Below are 16418 nucleotides of genomic sequence, written 5' to 3' on the forward strand. Positions count from 1 at the left end.
GAACTTCAGGGACTTTAAACTGCACTTAAAAGGGGGAACACAGCAAAAATAACAACTGAGATAAAATATAATCAGTTAAACCAAAAAATTTAACAGCCTGGCCACTTGTAGGCTGAACAGACATGTTTCTGCCTGCAGGGCAGTGAGGACATTCGGCCACCACTGAGGTGAAGATGTGACTTCAGGAGATAAGTACAAGCTGTCATGTTCACAGGAGCTGTCAAATAGCTTTAGAGGTTTCAGTGCACAGTCGGGTCACATACTCTCTATGATACTGTTAAGGCCAAAAAGTGTAAAACGTTGGGGCGAGCCGAGGTGGGGGACTGAACAAACTGGTCGTCATGGTTGACAGATGCCCCCAGAAAGCCACTAACAGGATGACGCCTGCGCTGCGAGGGCCGCAGGGTAAAGACGGATTATGTCTGAGCAGTAGATAAACAGATTATTCCCGAAACAGTGTCTACTTTTTTAACCTCGTCACTCTTGCCACACTTACAGCTCCCGCCGTCCCACAGATCCAGAGTCCCAGAGTCCCAGTGGGTGGAGAAGTTTACGCCTCCCTCCATCAGATGCACGTCCTGGAATTCATCAGAAGCGTTTCAGCCACAACTCAGGGCCCTAAATGATCCGCCGTCTCCGTGCGAGGTCGACCTGCACCCATGATTTCCACCTGAGCTAGAGGACGCCACCAGCTCCCCCCTCCCACCTCCCCTCACCCTGCTGGATTAAACTTTGACATTCACATTTTGGAAACTCATCTTCCATGATGCTTTGGCCATTTGGACTTGTGCTGCTGTTTGTCGTCGCTCCACAAGCTGCCGGAATTAAAGGTAAGCCTTGTTTTGTTCGCAAAGCCACAATCCGTTGAGCCTTGACACTTCAAGTCCTTCACAACTTGGAAAGAAAGTCGCATGCCTTTATTCTTTGCAAAAAGAATAACGCTGACAGCTTTCAGACGATGAGAGCAGTTAGATATGAGGATTTAAAGAGTCAGACTATCTATACACGTACTAAACTTGGTCACAATGAGAAGCAAAGCCTATTACGATTGCATAAGTCCTTGGCTGTGAAATCATGAAGGTGTAGGACACTGTCACTGTTTCACCCGCAGAAACAAAAAGTCTGCTGAAATGCATGATAAAGCAACTAGAAGTTAAGTAAATCCTTTGTTTCCTTCTGAACCTCTGCTGAAAAGAAGTCAGTGTTCATGACAGGCCATGAATATGTGCAGACATGTCCACAATGCAAATGAAAATGCAAAATGGATAATGGCACAGTGTATTTATTGCTGACTTGAATTACAGCTCTAGCCATTGCTTATTTGTGGTAAAAAAAAAAAAAAAAAAAAAAGCTAAACGAATGACAAAAATGTGCCTCGATATCAGTTTCCTAAATCGCCTGGGTTGAATATTAGAAATACAACAAAACATCTCATTTGTGACGTGTGATGTGAGACACCCAAAGATCTCCATCATTTCAGAACATTTCTGAAAAACATTGCAAAGCAGCAGTCCAGTGAATTACAACATCCACTCTGACTAATGCCGTCCTAAATATAACCGCTCAAATGAGTGTTCAAACACACGTATGTACAGTTCGCTGTTGTTTAGCTTTTATTCTGAGCACCCTTCAAGGACAGCGAGTGCTTTTATTTTTATTCCGAGTGGGCACAAGGAGGGAGAGTCAACCCCAAACTCTGGCAGGCAGATGTAAAACTGAACTCCACTCTGCTCACAGCTAAAGATAAATACACACGAAACAGAGATATTACAGAAGGACAGCTAGGTTTCTGTCAACAGCTTCATGTAGGAAAAGATTATTTTTTGTTGGTACCCACATGAATTCGTCTTTGTTCTTAAATATGAGAGGTCATTGTGAGTGGTTACAGATATTCCCATGTAAATTTCCACCAAACGCTGTTGCTGTTTGTGCAAGAAGAAACTGCTTTATACAGTAAACCAGGCAGAGAGCAGCTCAGAGACTGTTCAAAGTAGGTTTCAATTGATAAAAAAGTACATAGAATGTGAGAGAAAATCGTGATCTTCTGGAAAAGTAAATCTGAAGAAAGGTTAAAGACACTGGGCCGAATGTGAGAAATATTTCTACTGAAAGATTTCTTTTACTTAGGAATGTACTGGTCTCACATTTTTTGGTGGATTTCCTGAAATAACAATCAAAATCATTTGTTCACCCTATATTTCTGACCAGTTCAGAACCTTAGTAAACAGAAAAACTGGAAATTGTTTGCTGGTTGTGATGACGATGAAACTGAATAATTCAGCCTCGTTCACAGGTGTAAAATTCAGGCCTAGATATCAAAGCGGATCTCTTTTTTCAAAGTGATTTTGAAGTCCAGAACTGATTATTTTCAAATTTTTTCCTGCCTCATAATGGGCCTTTATGAGGTGGCTAATACTTAAATGCTAATTTTATTCTCAAATCCTGTTATTTTGGTGGTGAACACCACTCACTTTGGAGGGGGCGCCTAAATTACACTATGCAGGACTCAGTTACCTCAGCTAAATGTAACACTTAGCTGAATTTATCCTCCCTCTACATTCAGTACTGTTATTTTGTTGCATATACGACTGAACAAATGTACAGTATAGGCTAAAGTGTAAACGTTCTTCCTAGTCGTAAAACTAAAAGATTTTCTTTTTTGAGCAAAAATGTGATCAACCCATATATATATATATATATATATATATATATATATTTTTTTTTTTTTTTTTTTTTTTTTCACATGTAGATATATGTGCAAAATTATTGACCAAGCTAACCATCCTGACTCTGACCATAACTGCTCAAATCATAGTATAAAGGCCTTTTGTAACTTGAGAAAAACCCAGTACACCAGCTATGATTTACGAATCTATATCCACAGAATACAGATTTGAACGCTTTTACTGAGAAGAGACTGGGATGCAGAGATCTATGTGAAGAACTGAAAGTGGATCATTTAAATGAAGACTTTTATTATGAAAATGGATTGTTTTTTATCCACTCCAAATAAAATCACCTGTTAATATCGTTACCTTGGTTTTCCCTTGGACTAATTTGCTTTACAGAGGTATTTTTTGAACAGTTAGTGTAGCTTCATACCAGACTGCTGCTACAATGACACGTCACACTCAGCTGTTTTGTGTGTCATACTTTAATTCTTTTGGCATCTACTAAGACAAGAACTGGCACGAAATTCATCTTTGGTGCTGATTTCTGCCAGCATGAAATTCTGTCCCACAGAATTCTTCTACATGCTGAGTAGCATGTCAGTGTATAAAGTTGCAGATAGAATAACTAGCTTATATATCTATTTGGCAACAGTGTCTCATGATAATATATAAATTAATATTACATTATCCCATCTTATTATTTATGAACAGGTGGCGTCAATTTAAAACAAGCAGTTTACATATACACTTGTACTCAGATAAGCAAATTTCAAAGAAAAACTGTACAAGACAAGTCGGCAAATAATATTGAAAAGTCCTTGCATGACTCTTTTTTCTGCAATTTCAGCAACTCACAGTCGTGATCTGTACTTTACTGTTCAAAAATCGACCAAACAAGGAGCCACATCAATAGGCCAGCAATTATTTTTCTACTGCAGATTATTTTCTCTCTCATCTGATTAGTTATTTGGACTGTGAAATGCCAGAAATTAATGGAAAATGCTTTGACTCCTGGTGATATCTTTGAAACACTGACGATCCGTATCCAGAATATTCAGTTTACTTTAATAAAAACAGAGAGAAGCTGTGAATTTTCTCACTAATTAAGCTGAAGCAAGCAAATATTTTGGCATGTTGCGTTAAAAAAATAACTGATTACCAAACAGTGACTGAATGTTTCTCTGTTGATTCACTGGTTTTCTGATTAATCGTTTCAGCTGTGCACACGGTCTGTTTTGTCACAGAGCTGCTGGTTAGTGTCTTTGCAGTAGTGATGCCAGACCGTCATTGTAGAGCTGATCATGCGTGATGTGTATTTTATAGTCTGGTAACTGTTTATTGAATGCAGCATTTGCCATATGTGGCATGAAAAACTACTGAAATTAACACCATAAACATTGTGATAGCAGCTGGGATTTTATCTCCGTTCACTATTCTACTACTACACAAGCAGCTCAAATGTCTCTACAAAATTGGTAAAACACTTGTGCTGTTTCTTTCAAGCTGCTTTTTGTACCAGACTGCTTGGGTTTACAGTAGGCAGAACTGTCTTTGTTGCCAGTGACAGAAAATGACACTAAATCCAATTTCAACTGTTTTCAAATGTCGTGTAAATCTCGTGACATTAGCTGTGCTGCCTTTTTGTTGTAAACACAATCCATCTGTGGCTCTAAACAAATGCCCGGGATTTGGATCTGACCAGGACCTGGTCTGCAGTCACTGACTGATTTCTGTTTTCTGCTCAGAGGGCGGCGTTGGGCTGGACTTGGGGGTGAACCCGGAGGCTGTTGGGCCTGTGCGCTTGGCGGAGCTGCTGAAGACGTCCACACACACCAAAGGTTCAGGATTTGAACTTGGACGCCGTCGATCCAAGAGGTCGGTGTTCCTGCACTCAGGAGTCAGAATCTGCCCCCAAGAGACCATCAAACAAGTCCTCGCCAGCCACCAGGCTTACTACCAGCTCCGAGGTCTGAATCTCTGTTCATTTATTTGAAATGTTTTGCCTTTATTTAAAAGACATCACTTTGACTTGAGCTCAAGCAGTTGTAAAGACTACCTGTTTGGTGTAACTGTAGTCTTTTACCACCTCTGAAAACTGACATTTGGCTTTGCTTAAGGCCACACATAGACAGCTATACTTACTGTCTAGTTTACCTGGATTCTTCCAGCTTTGCATGGTTTCTAACAGGAGAGACTCAGCTCATAAACCTGCTGTTTTTAGGCAGACATCTCAGCAGTGAAACATACAATTCACTTACACTACCAGTGAAAAGTTTGGACGCACTTTCTCATTCATCTGAAAGAGAAAACGTGTCCAAACTTTTCACTGGTAGTGTATATACTTATTAACCTTATTAAGCTTTAGGACACTGTCTCATTCAAATAAAGTAACCTGTCCTAAAACTTTTGACAGGGGGTGTATTTCATCATATGGGCAGGACTCTGATCATACATGTAAAGTTTCAGGCAGATTGGAGCATGTTCAGGACATTTACACAGCATTTGAAATTTCATGGTGAAGCATCAAAATTCCAGAGACACGCCCTTTGACTTTGGAAAAAGATTTTAATAACTTTGGATCATTAAGGCCTCTTGCATGTACTGGCCGAATTTGAGGTGAATTGGAGTTTCCCCCTAGGAGGAGTTTGCTCTAGAAAAAAATGAAAAATGGGCAAAATCTGAAATTCAATGCAAGATAGCTCACTTCCTGTTGGGTTTGGAATGTGGCTGCCACTGACTTTTTTGTTCAGCCTGATGTGCTGCATATGTGTACCAAATTTGGTAGATACACCACCTGTCAAAAGTTGTAGGACAGGTTCTACTTTATTTGAATGAGAAAGTGTCCTAAAACTTTTGACAGGGGGTGTAATTTACTTTCTGCTATATCAAGCTTAATAATTGCTTACAGATCAGCAGCTCAAACTACAAAAAAGGTGTTTTTAATTTACATGTCTCCAAACATATAGGGCACTGAACACACATATTTCCCATAGTGGTGTCGATGTTTATGTAGGTCCCAAGTGAGCCTACATAAACATCAACCATTAAAATATTATAAACTAATATAGTGTTTTTTTTTTTTTATTTTACATGCCTTTGTTCCCACACTTGTTTTTTCACAACTGGACATATCTCAGTTTAATTGTATAAATGAAGATAAGTTTTAATCTGTCCACAGTACAGTTGAAACAACAGCAATACATGTCATTTTTTGCATTCACATATTTGATGTTGCCAATAAATCTGAAAGCTGCGCTATATAATGCCCAGTTAGTGAGGAACTTGTTTCTCGTAAAACTGTTGCAGTAAAGAGCAATCTTTTTCTAAATCCTCACCCATGTTTTGTCGGTTCTTGCGTGACAGATGTTTCACAGATTAGTCAGAGTATCATCGAATGTGAAATCAGGGACGGTTTTCAAAACATTTGTTCCTCACAACTTTATCACACGGTGATGATGAGAAGTCTGTGCAAGTTTATTTTGGAAAACCAAGACCTCACTGGAAATTTGGAAATAAAACGGGAAACCTTCATGAGCTTTTCAGTAGCTAGATAAAATGAAATGAAATTAAAAACTATATCAACTAAAGTATTTACTGAGCAAGACTCGGTGTGACTTCATTCATTTTATACCCAAGACTGAAATTACATGCAAGATATTGACACTAAATCAATGAAGCAGTTAGTACTTGGGTTCCTGTCGTTTCGTTTAAATCAAAGACATTATTCAGTGCAGTAGAAAACACATTCAGCTGTCAGAGCCTTTGTCCAGTAAAAGTCTGCTACTTACTGAGGTAATTATTAACTGGAGGCTCAGGTCACTGTTATAACAAAAGCTGACTGACAAAAGTGAGTGGAAAAAACAGGTAAAGAGTTTTCTTTTCACTCATACAGAGATTATTTGTCCATTGTTTAAACAAATTAAACGCTCAGCCGGTGTGTCAGACTTTTCTCTCTTTTTCCTGAAATTAATTTATACAAAATTAAAGCCTTAATTGTGCCTACAACTAATATGTCATTTATTCACCTTTCTTTAAAAATGATACAGTCAACAGATGAGATGAGATTATGCTTTGTTTTATTGTGTTTTAGAAGCTTATACATAGTGCTACAGCTGTAGTTTGATCAGAGTAATGTGGATGACAAAGAGACTGATTGTGTTGATATGAGTAAAAAAATTTTATTAGAGAAATATTTGTGTTTTCCAAGATCTTGATTGTCCTCAAAGGTCTTAAAAGTCTGAGTTTTAACATTCCTTAACAAGCAGATACCCTGACAGAAACTGGATTTTCACTGACCACATGTGCAGTTAGAAAACAAAGTAAAATAAGAACTGTATGGGTTCATCTGGGATTTGTTTAGCTGTTATTTGTGTATATTATGCAAACAAAGTTTTCACACAATTTCAATTTGTATTTGTAGTGCAGCATCTTAAACTCATCAAGTACAATGACAAAAAATTGTTGGGCAAATAGAACAATGAGAGAGGGAGTGGAGGGACCAGGACAGATCTCTGGGTGTCACAGGTACATGATCTCCACTTGAGGCATCTGACCTACCGGTAGATCCACTGAGAGGCAATGAAGTGAGTCATGGACATGACTCATTCACCTCCTCCACACAGGTTTTCAGCCTGTTTCTGTCAGAGAAGTTTGCCAAGCTGTGCAGGTTCTCTGAGCTTTCTTTGACCACAGAAGCATAAGCTCAGGGTTTTTTTAACCGTAAACCCGAAGTAGATCCAGGGGTATTTAATGCCGAACATATACAGTATTGTGTGAAAATCCTGGGCACTTTGGATCGTTATCAGTGACGCAACCCCATAAGGGAGACATCTGATCATCCCAGATTCATCTTGTGGCAGGATAACGAGGCCAAACATCTAATGAGAATAATAAAAAAAAAACTGTCTCCTAATCTTAACGTCATGGAGTCAGTCTGGATTACATGAATAACAAGAAGACACTGTCACAGACTGCATCAACAGAAGAACTCTGGGAAGTTTTCCAATCTACCTCCTCACACCAAATATGGATTTAGTTAAATGTTCTTTTTAATGTTACTTAGTGAATGTTCAACAGCATTTATTTACTTTGCCTCTCTCTTCTCGTACCTCCCACACCACATCAGGAGATCTTCATGATTTTTGCCACATCTGTTTCTGACCAGTCATTTTGCTGCTGTCATATTTTATATATTTCTCATCTTTGGTCAGATGAGACCATGATGAATTTGTTCAGCTCAGATGTGGTCCAGCTTGTTTCATGTTAACCTGGTCAGAACTACCAAAGTGAATGCAGAGTCTCAACAATGATGTGGGAATGTGATGATCTGGGGCTGCACGGCTGCTAAACGGCTTAGGACCTACTAAGAGGAGATTTGACTAAAGGTGAACATGCAACATATTGAAAAATAAAAGATTTAAATCTCGGTAATGAAATGTATACAATTTTTTTGCACTGAGTTACAAGTGAGAGGTCTGTATTTGTCAGTGTTTCATTTCACATAAGATAAGAGAAACACTTCTGCTGTGAGAAGTAATGGCATTATTGAATAATGATACAACTTGATGAACAAAACCATTTGATATTTAGATCTTAATTTTTATTGACATTTCATAATTGGTCAGTCTACTCTTCAATTTTCCGCTGGTGGGTTAAGTTTATGTCAAATAAGTAATTATATTATGAAGAATTACATTTACAAATATCTGGGAAATGTTGGCAAAAGCGAGGTAAAAAAAAAAATTAATTCATTGATTTATGTACTCATAAGTGACTGTAAGCATTATTATCCCTTTTCATATTTTCATTTCTCTTTAATATTTATGGTCCTGAACAGGCATTAACTTGAATTCTGTGATAAAGTCTATTCAGTTCAATACTGCAGCAGACCTTTGTGTTTGTGTATGTCTTTGTTTTTTAAAAGTGACACACTACTTTCCAGCAAGTAAATGATGCCTCCTGTGACACATCTACACTGTATATTCACAGTATTTATGGACTGCAGTGCCGCCTCACATCGTGCCAGTGTTTCTTACTGGATTGAAGTTTATTCTTTGTAAATGTCAGTCTGCCTCACCGTCTGCTGAATGATTATGCAAACCTGAACTTCACTTTTATCTCCACTGATACATGTATTATGCAAATATCTGTTTTTATCTTTGTCTTCGTCTCATCTATTATCTTTCTCCAGTTTAATCTTTATCTTACTTCAACTTGTATCCTTGTCTAACATGGACTTATTACCCGATTGATTGAAGGTAAATTGACTCAGAACCACACATTGTTGTTTTGGCTCACATATATCAAAGTCTTATGTATATTATGCAAATCTGTAAATGCTGAAGGCTTTGATTTGAACAGGAGTTTTTAGGTACTTTAAAGTTGGACGTAAAAGTTATCCTACTATCTTTAGAGATCCAGCTCTTGTTGCTTTTTGAAATAATGCAAGATCTTTTGATGAACCTTTAATTACATAAACAAATTAAACAAGTGCTTTGTTAAATACACGGTGAAAGTGATATATAATGCCACATATCCCGTATCTGCACTGAGGAATAATCGTTTGTTTCTTTCCACATGGTCAGACTTTCCAACAAAGTTTGTTCATCCAAACAGCTGAATGCCACACAGCACATAGTACAGCGAAAACTCTACACTAAAGAGGGATTCTGTCACAGACTCATTTTTTTGCGATGTAGAACAGATTGTTACTGTGTGGAGGAGCTCCTCAGTGTAGCAACAGTGTATTTAGTGCTGAGCGACTAAGAGCCTGTGTTTGTTTGTTTGGTCAGTTTGTCAGGAGGCTGTGTGGGAGGCGTTCAGGATCTTCTTTGACAGGATCCCCGGGACGGCCGAGTACCAGAGATGGGTTCACACGTGTCAACACGAGTCGCTCTGTATCTCAGACATCGCCAAAAACTTCAGCAGCGCTGAGGAGCACGTGAGCATGATTCACAAGGTAAGAAAACTACAGCGGGCCAGACAACAGTCAGCACTGTCTCAGCAGACACACACTGCTCTTAGACATATTATTGTGCCCTTCAAGTTGTGCTGAATGACTGTCAACATTTTTCAAAGGTTTCCCAGCAGTGTCTGCTCCTAAACTAAATAAACTATTGTGTTTGTGGTGATATTGAAATTCTATTTCTTGGCTGCATGTAAGGAAACAACTTTCAGTCGTTCATCTGTGCATTTATTTTAAACTTGTATGAGGTGGAGGAATAACAACACTCGGGAAGCAGTGCTATGTTTAGAAAAAATAGATTCATGACTAAACTTTTGATTCTAATTCTGTCCTCATGTGTCAAAAACCTATTTTTGTCATAATTCGCTGCACAGTGAAACACCAGAGGATATGCAGTGAACACATACTGGAAATATCTTGTAGTTCATTTTCATGAAAGGCAGCATTTGGGTTTTTGAGTTTAATGGCTTACAGTAGTTTCACATGAAGTGAATTCTCATGATATTCTGTTTTTATTGTTATTCTTCAACAAATCCCATAAAAGAAACAAAACCAACTGTAAATTGTTCCTGATTTTCCTGCCAGCTGCACTTGCTTCACGTTGACATTAGAGCAACAAATTACTGAACACATAGGGTGTAGTTCTTCCAACAACTTTAATTTCTTTCTGCTGTTGTATTCATTCCTAAGTACGACTATTATGTATGTTGATGTTGATATGTTCGCATCACCTGGAAAGATTATCTTTGACTTTCTCAATTTTAACATAAAAGCGTGTCACATTGAGCTGATAAAAGGCAGCAGGAGAAAAAAAACTCGGAGATTCACATTAAAATATGAACACAGGATTCAAATCATCGAAGAAGAAGCAAGCATGCAAAAACACAGGTAGTTGTGGCTGTCATTTGCACCGGGTATGGGCTGAAAAATTACCCACATTTTCTCCAGACTTGAAAATCACTAAGGTGCTAAGTGCAGGTAAACTCACCCCACCTAGCCTTCTAAACTGAGCCTTTCATAAACGATACTGTAGAAATTCTGATTGTTAAATTGTTCTGTTTACAGTAGTAGGCTCACCATTAAAACTAGTTTGAGGACATGGAGACAGTGATTTTGTGACCTTCCAAGTATGATTCACATTATCGCAACTTGAAAACATCCAGATGCCACACAGGGATCGTTGTTTTAGTTGGTTAGTGTGCAGTTGTGTTGTAAATCCATCAGTAAACATTCACCACCACTGCATCTGTTGTGTCTGTAAGTCACCACGTAGGCTCTTTTATCAGCAAGTACATAGAAAACATTTTCAATATCTTAAGACTTATGACAAATAATATCTTCATGTTTCTGTTGAACACCAGGGCAGAAAGAAACTGCTTAAATACTGACAATAAATGTGATGAGTATTGTTGTCAGAAATAAAATAACAAAACTTCCTGCATGTTAGAGACTATTTAGGATCCCATTAAAAAAGCAACTCGGAGGAGAAACTTTTTTTCATTAACATTCACAGCCGTTTTTAAAATTAAACTGTGGATATTTAATGGGTTTTATGGCCGGAAGGTTTGTAAACCTCCCTGAAGACCTCACAGACAGCTGCAGTAAAATGTATTTTTAAAGCACAGCAGGTAATTTGCACATAATTGCATTAAATTTAAAAAAAACTTGGATGTAAACAAAAAAATAAGTGATTGACTCAATTAATCACTCAGTCAACGTAAAAACAAACGACCTCCAGCAAGAGCAGCAGCCGCAGCAGTCGCTGACATTACATCATTATCACAAACAAAATAAGCACAGCACAAGTGTTAAACTGATGTGGAGCGATAGTGTTTGTCTCTGACGTGAATTGTGCGACACGCAGTAAATGACTGTGTTTGTTTTTTTTTGTTTTGTTTTTTTACAGAGGATGAGCCGGCTGAGAGATGCGAGGCCTCCATCAAGGTAAGGGCTGACAGACAATCGTAGTATTAGTTTGTCTGTCTGATTACCTGTGTAAAGATACTATGAACATGATGCACACTGTTGAGTAAAGTTGTTTTCAGAGTTGCTCTGAGTTCAAAATATCACTGAAACAGCTGACAAAATGTTCGCTTTACACGTCACACTTTATTGCAAAGGTCACAGTAAACTTTAGCCATAATTTCCTAAAAAAGTAGTTAATATTTCCAATATTTAGAGATAAGTTATGAGGATATTTAATAAAAAAGACTTACACAGTTTGATGCCATTTATAAAGCAGTGCCTTGTAGTATTTTATGCATATCCCATTGTGTTGTCCGGCACATAGGCCAAAAAAAACTCCTGCACAGTGAATGGATGGTCCTAAAAAAAAAGTTTATTCAATAAGTACAGTGACTTACTTCTTCAGATACTGTTCGCCATTTGATGTTGTATGGCTATATTGTAACCTTGACTCTCTGAATGAAGAGACTATCTCTCCACCCATTTAAATATTTTAACTGTGTGAGGAATCTTCCCCTTGTACATCAGGGTACATGGATGCTTCTTTTAGACGCACTGGTTTGCCCGGTTGCGCCCCACAGGTTACCTATAAAGCACCTGTGCTGGTGTGAATTCACTGATTGTTTGATTTCCACTCAGGCAGGGTGCAGTGTGACAGTCCGTACTATTTTCAAAATTTTCTGTATGTACAGTATGTGTGTGGGTTACTGCATATACCCGCTTAGTTGTTAAGGTTTTGCCATCTGTCTGCAGGCAGTCTCTTTGGATTGCTGTTTACCTGTTCAGATTTTGTTAGATGTTTTCTTTTGTCTCTCTGGCTCCTGTGGCTGTAGTCCCAATATCAGCGTATTTCTGTGGTATAGCTACCGTACTCAGTGGGACCTGTGCTGAGCACACACTTTCACGTCGGCTAACAGAGGTAAGAGTACAACTCAGTTTCAGCCCAGTGGAGCCAACATCAGGCCTTCATCACGACTGTGATCCCCAATACCGATGTATTGCTGTGGTGCAGCTCACGTGCTTGACTAACAGCAGCTAACAGCTGAAATAAATCCAGTCAAGCCAGCATCTGGCGTTAATCATGACTGTGATTGTTACTGGCATATTGCTCATGGGTTCGTGAGTTAACATGCTCTGCCCGGTTGGCTAAACAGAAAGTGAGGAAACTTTCCTCCGCCGTGTCTGGAATCTCTGCCGACACCTGAATGCTGCTAAATCGTATTGCTGTGGTGCACCCAACGCATTCGGTGGGACCTGGTGCTGGGCGCAGACTTTCACATTGGCTCACGGTGGTTGTCTCGTCCATTGCTTTCTCTCCCTTTAACATGTGCATATGATCTCAGTTCTCTGAGTTCCATATCAACTCCTTCCCTTAGACAGCTTACTCCACAAACTTAACTTGGCATGAAGCTAACTGAATTTCCACATAGTTGATTGTAAACAGAGAAGCAAGGAAGTGAGTACCACCGCATTGTTTCCTGTGTCTGCATGTACCAGAGAAGCCCAATTTTTGGGGTGAAGTGTGCATGTTCCCCATTTTTCTGCACTTCACAGAGCAAAAATGAAAATAAAGATGGAGGCCTCTAAAGAAAACAAAGGAGAGTGTTCAGGGATTTGGCAAGACACCTAGCCCACCCTATTGTGGAGACCATAGCAGTCCAGCCTCATACTAACTCCCTTTCTACTCCCACTCCAGAATTGGAGGTGGCTGAGTAAGAAGAAGAAGAGCAGGAAGATGTGGATGTAGAGGGCCTCTTCTCTTCCAAAGACAGTGACTTGTCCTGTGGGCAGCAATTTCAGTAAGGTTATTGGCAGGACAACCAGTGTCCTGAGAGTCTCTGAAAACTTGGTGGAACCTCCTCCCTACCAGTTTGAGGAGGATGTGTAGGTGCACCCCCACAGCAGCATTGGTGTTTCTCCTCTCTCATGCCTGAGACTCGATGTGTAAACTGTTTAATGCACTAGCAGCTCCATTCTGGGCATAGACACCTGCCCTGACAGGAACTACACCAGTATGGATGGCCTGCTTGGTAGACGAAACACAGCTATGGCTATGCAGGTCCATTTGGCTAACCATGGAGCCCATTCTGTCACTCCACCTTCATTACCTGCATTGTCAGATGTTGGAAGGTTTGAGTATGGTGGATTAGCTTTGCATGGCTCTTCACATGTCTTCTCTATTATTAAAGTGCAGACAGAGCGTTAGCATATTGTTGGGTTGCTAGACACCACATTTGGCTGTCACAGCCCCAGCAGGGAGACTGAGACTGTTGACTGAAACTTAACATGGACCTTTTACCTATATTTGGTCTAAATGCAGATGACATTGTAAAGTTTGGTCTGTGGCAACACCAGACGACAACATTTCTGAGCTTGGTTCTAGACTTTTGGAGGTAAATTAATTTCTGGGCTCCAGAAAAGTGGCAGACCTAATCCTGCCTTAGTCTCTTCTGACTACATTCTTAGATCAACTAGGGTCTCTGTCTTTGCTCAAAGGACTAATGACTGGCATGATGCAAAGCACCTTTCTCCCTGTCCTGTTCATGCAGCCTATCCAAAGGTGTTTGCTGAACTTCAAGCTTTGTCTACATGGGGTCTCTCTAGACCCCATGTAGTGGTTCTTGGGGGATTTGCTACTCCTCTGCTGATGGAGGGATTCAGCCAACAATGGAAAGTGCTCTAGGACCCGTGGTCCACTCCTAGCTTTTCTTCACAGATGCCTCCCCAGCAGGCTGAAGCATGGTCAGTAGTATCTGTGGGTTCAACAGGATCTGGATTTGCAGTTCAGTGACCCAGTGTGTAACATCCTGCAGCATAGAGCTCCTTGCTCTCTGGCAGTTTGTGCCAAGGTTGTAAGGTCACCACATCATTGCCAGGAAAGCCAGTACAGTGGCTGCAGCACCTATCAATAAGCAGGCTGGCAACTACACTGTGGCAGAAGGTTCACCCCCTCTTCTGCTTACTCTGAGTTACATGCCGAAAACTCTGAACACGGCAGCAGAAGTCATGTTGAGAGAGACTCCACTTCCAGGGGAGTAGTGACTCTGGCATCAGGGGGTTAAGGAGACTTTATGTCGCTTTGTCAGGGCAATGGTTCAATCTTCTCAGTTCCAGAGAGTCAGCACATTGTTGACTCTTCTTTTCCCTCATGATCACACACCTTTGGGGTGGGACGCTCTGGCAAACATGTGGCTCTATAGTGTGCTTTGAGCCTTCTGTGCTTTCAAGCTACTGAAGTGAAATTGATTTTGGAGGCTCCTCTTTGGCCCCATTTGCCATGATCCCAGCGATTGCCTCTCTCAAATGGGACACTTTGGAAATTTCATACCTTCCTCACTGAGCTCACATTGGCATGTTTTGATCAAAGCTATCAGTGAACGCCAGCACAGGTGATTGATAGGTAACCTGTTGTACGTGGTCGTTGTGTCTTAAAGAAGTATCCACGTACCCTGATGAACAGGAGGGTCATTCCCCGTACATAGAAAATATGTAACTGGATAGAGAGATATTCTCTTCAATCAGAGAGCCAAGGTCACAATATAGCCATATGATAGTATTAGGGCTGGACCTGAATATTTATTTTGAGATCCGAATATTCGGATCCCCAGCCCACGTTGGACGATGTCGCACGATGTCGCACGATGTCGCACGATGACACGCGATCGGTATTCGCCTCGTCCCTTTCTATGACCTGTGAAGTATAGTGTGACGTGTAAAGCAAACAGTCACTTTGCAATATGTAATATGTAACTGATTGGAGAGATAGACTCAAGACGATAGAGAAAAATAAATGGTACAAAGTTTATGGTAATGCTTACAGTGGTATGAAAAAGTTGAACCTGCCTACTTTTGTTTAAATAATTATTGCACACTTCCTGTAAATCCTATAAACTTCATTTCACTTCTCAAATATCACTGTGTTGGTCTGCTATATGATATATTTAACTGAAATTGCTGATCTGAACAACCAATGACTTATAAAGGAAAATCTTGAAAATTATCAGGGGTGCCCAAACTTTTCATACCACTGTATATGGTCAAGCAGGTTGTTTATTTACAATCTAACGTAATTTGCCTAAAGTGACTGTGTGTGTGTAAAAATGTGATATTTTGGTATTTTAGAAAGAAAATCTCAATCACATCAGGTGTCTTCACTTGTATAAATTTAATGGACAATCCAGATTTTTTTTTGTTACTTGTAAGCTGTTTTTTTAATTAGTTTGTCAATGTAATCAGTCTCACCTGGGGTTCTTTAAATGTAGTTTTTCTAACATTTTCAACATTCCTGTCATAAGTTTACATCAAATGGATCAAGCACAATGTTGGGACTATAATTCAGACAACTTTTTATTCCTGTGATTCATCATTTTCATTCATTGATCTATTCATCAGTGTTTCAACTCATAGTGCTTTTGTCTTCATAATGAAGTTTTGATTACTCTAGACAGAAGTACAAGGCAAGTTATACAAGATTAATTTGTCATAATTAACAACATTTAGATCCCCATTAATGGCGTTTGTGTTAAACTTCAAAAGAATCTTGTCATTTCTCACAAGGCTGTTCCTTATGAACACTGCTGAACATGCAGAAATGTTGTGAAACCACCTCATCCTGATATCTTTCAGACCATTTTAATACTTATAAACATGAGTTGTGCTAACTTCAGGTCATTTTAAGTTCACCCACTCTGCCCAGCATGAATTGTTCGAGCGTCAAAACTTTGTGTATGCTTGAATCAGTCATTCTGTAGTTTGAATCATGGTATCTTAATCATCATCCTAATGAAAACAATGTTAACCATGATGATGGTTAGAAC

General features: G+C 39.5%; 1 protein-coding gene across 1 annotated transcript in view; it reads left to right on the forward strand.

The window, feature by feature from the left end:
* The first annotated feature begins 591 nt into the window (after positions 1–591).
* Positions 592–16418, forward strand: part of LOC110958029 (interphotoreceptor matrix proteoglycan 2-like) — a 69506-nt gene continuing 53679 nt past the window's right edge. The window contains exons 1-3 of the mRNA XM_051937033.1: positions 592–830; positions 4418–4639; positions 9464–9630. Coding sequence (XP_051792993.1) covers positions 764–830; positions 4418–4639; positions 9464–9630 — 456 coding nt within the window. The 5' untranslated portion in view covers positions 592–763. The remainder of the gene's footprint in view (positions 831–4417; positions 4640–9463; positions 9631–16418) is intronic.

The sequence above is a fragment of the Acanthochromis polyacanthus genome, chromosome 16, assembly GCF_021347895.1.
Source record: "Acanthochromis polyacanthus isolate Apoly-LR-REF ecotype Palm Island chromosome 16, KAUST_Apoly_ChrSc, whole genome shotgun sequence".
NCBI classification, from domain to species: Eukaryota; Metazoa; Chordata; class Actinopteri; family Pomacentridae; genus Acanthochromis; species Acanthochromis polyacanthus.